General features: G+C 42.9%; 1 protein-coding gene across 1 annotated transcript in view; it reads left to right on the top strand.

The window, feature by feature from the left end:
* The first annotated feature begins 513 nt into the window (after positions 1 to 513).
* SIM1 (single-minded family bHLH transcription factor 1) overlaps positions 514 to 2,500 on the top strand; it is a 46,987-nt gene continuing 45,000 nt past the window's right edge. The window contains exon 1 of the mRNA XM_009069494.1: positions 514 to 688. Within this exon, the coding sequence (XP_009067742.1) occupies positions 514 to 688 (175 nt within the window). The remainder of the gene's footprint in view (positions 689 to 2,500) is intronic.

The following is a 2,500-nucleotide window of genomic DNA, read 5'->3' as shown; positions in this document are numbered from 1 at the left end:
CGCCCTGGGAGGCAGCCCGAGCCGCGAGTTTCGGCCTTCGGATTGACAGTGGATCACGGGAAGAAACGGGATTATTATGACCCTCTTCCGAGGAGCTATGCTGCCCGCCATGAGTAGGAAAAAAGGCCAGAAATACCTCGTTTGGTTGCTGTCTGGTGCCGCAATCTTCTAGCTTTTACTTTTATTTTTTTTTCTTTTATATTCACTGCGATTGCTTGGAGTTCTGAGCTGCATTGGATAAATGCCTTTCCCATCCGATTGACTCTGCTTTACAGAGAATATATACTTTCTTTTTTTTTTTTTTTTTTTTTTTTTTTTTTTTTGAGAGAACACCTCTCTGCTCTTCGTTACTTGTTTGCATTTTACGCAACAGAACGGTTTCTCCGAGTAATGGCCGCGCTCAGAATCACCGCCTGATGCTCCGGAGAGATGAATTGCAGCTGAGTTTCCTGTCCACTTTTGGATGAATCTCTGGAGTTTAAATTGTAGCAAGGAAGGGGGGAAAAAACCACGATGAAAGAGAAGTCTAAAAATGCTGCCCGGACTAGACGGGAGAAAGAAAACAGTGAATTTTATGAACTGGCTAAATTACTACCCCTGCCCTCCGCTATCACCTCTCAGCTGGACAAAGCATCCATAATCAGACTCACCACCAGCTATTTAAAAATGAGGGTGGTTTTTCCAGAAGGTAGGTGGGAATGCCTATACGCCTCTATTTTCATTCCGATCCAGGTGTCGTTTATCACTTTTACTTTCAAAATAATAAGGTTAATCCTATAATATGGTGTTCTCAGAGACAGGGTGCTCTCCGCTGTCACTTCTCTCTGTTGTAAATACTTTCCCTGTAGTTCCTATGACAGGAAGGTTGGGAACTTACGGTGCTTTTGTCAACACTTGAACGCATTGAGCTCTGCTGCGTGTTCTGCTAAAGTAAACCCGGGTATTCTTTTCCCCCAGTCTCCCAGTAAGATGTGCATTCCCCCGCCAAGCACGTGCGTGGCGAAAGAGGGGATGATTCACCCCTATTTATAGCCATTCTGTGGGGGGAGATAATATATGGGTAAATATTTACATAAGTCTATGCAAAGTCCTAAAGCCTTAGTTCAACTGTGGAGCAAAGGTGCGGTGTACAGGTACAGGACACGCGTACAGGCATGCTCACACATACACACACAGCCTAAATAAATAAGTCAAGCACGCCGAATCGCTTCATCAATGTGATGTGTCTCGCTCTGAGGATCACTAGGGCAATTTGAGGGCGTTAATTGACCTCGGAAAATTTTAACAGGAGTTTTGTACCCAGACATATCCAATACCCTGCGCACCCAGTGCTGTAAAACCAGCGTCCCAGCCTGGGCCTGATTCTCCTCGACAGGCAACAGTAAACTTCACGTTGACTTCCACGGCAGCAGCAACTTTCCCAGCTATCTAGCAAAAGAAGGCTTAAGCGTCCTGAAGTATGTCTTGCTTTAAGTAGAATTAGGATTTAAAGCCTGGGGCTTCTAGATCGGCTGCCAAGAAAAACAAACAACGCAAAGAAAGACAGAATAAAGATCTTCTGTCTTCTTACTCTATTGATTGTATAAGATGTAGGGGGAAAATTAAAACATATTTCAAGATTCTTTTCTTTAGATCAAATCCATGGAGTTGTAATATGTACGAAACAAAACGTATCAAGAGGGTTTTTTACGCCCGACCTAATAACGAAATGCACTGCATCTTTTGTTGAAAAGTGAGTGTACATAAGAAACAACGTAATATAGCTACATCCCCCTGTGTTTTTTGTAGCTGTATCTCGATACGCGCGGTCTGTATTTTTACTAATCAAGAGTGAATACATGCCTGGTTTTGTTTCGTTTTAGTTTTGTGCGGTTTGGTAGGGGTTTATAATTTTTTCGCTATTATGTTTGTGGACTATTGGTACTAATTCTACTTTTCAAAGGTGAATATGCAATGAGGCAGACTGGGGGAAGTAATCCCCCTGCCCCAGGTTATGTATGAGCGCTTATACCTAAAGTCCACAGCAGTAATTTCCAACCCAGTGCGTCTTACAATAATTTCTTTAAATAGCCTTCCACATCTCCAAGTCACGTAGAACCATCTAAAAGGATAAATTAAAACTTAAAAAATGATAATAATTAAAGCCTTCATCAAGCCACTTTCCCCTTCTGTGTGATCTGCCACCTTGAAGATCATTATGCAGGACAGTCCCCCGTTTCAAAGAAGACGGAGTTGTCCTTTATACTGTCAGCGCATACTTTATAAAAATAAAACTATTGCAAACCCTGATGCCCATGATGTTCCTAAAAGGATTATTAGCAATGATTTGTCAACTCCTGCGGTCTCAGTAGGCTACCTTTCTGCGTGATTTCGAGCAGGTCGCGTCAATTACTGGTGCCTATGTAGCGGGTTGTTTGATCAGAAGAAGCATATGGTGTTGCTTGTAGGCTGTGAGTAATCATGGGAAGAGAAGAATAGCCGAGCCCCGTCCCTCGGTGGC

Source organism: Acanthisitta chloris, unplaced genomic scaffold, assembly GCF_000695815.1.
Source record: "Acanthisitta chloris isolate BGI_N310 unplaced genomic scaffold, ASM69581v1 scaffold2472, whole genome shotgun sequence".
NCBI classification, from domain to species: Eukaryota; Metazoa; Chordata; class Aves; order Passeriformes; family Acanthisittidae; genus Acanthisitta; species Acanthisitta chloris.
Note: the sequence above shows the minus strand (reverse complement) of the source record. Positions and strands in the feature narration are given on the sequence as shown.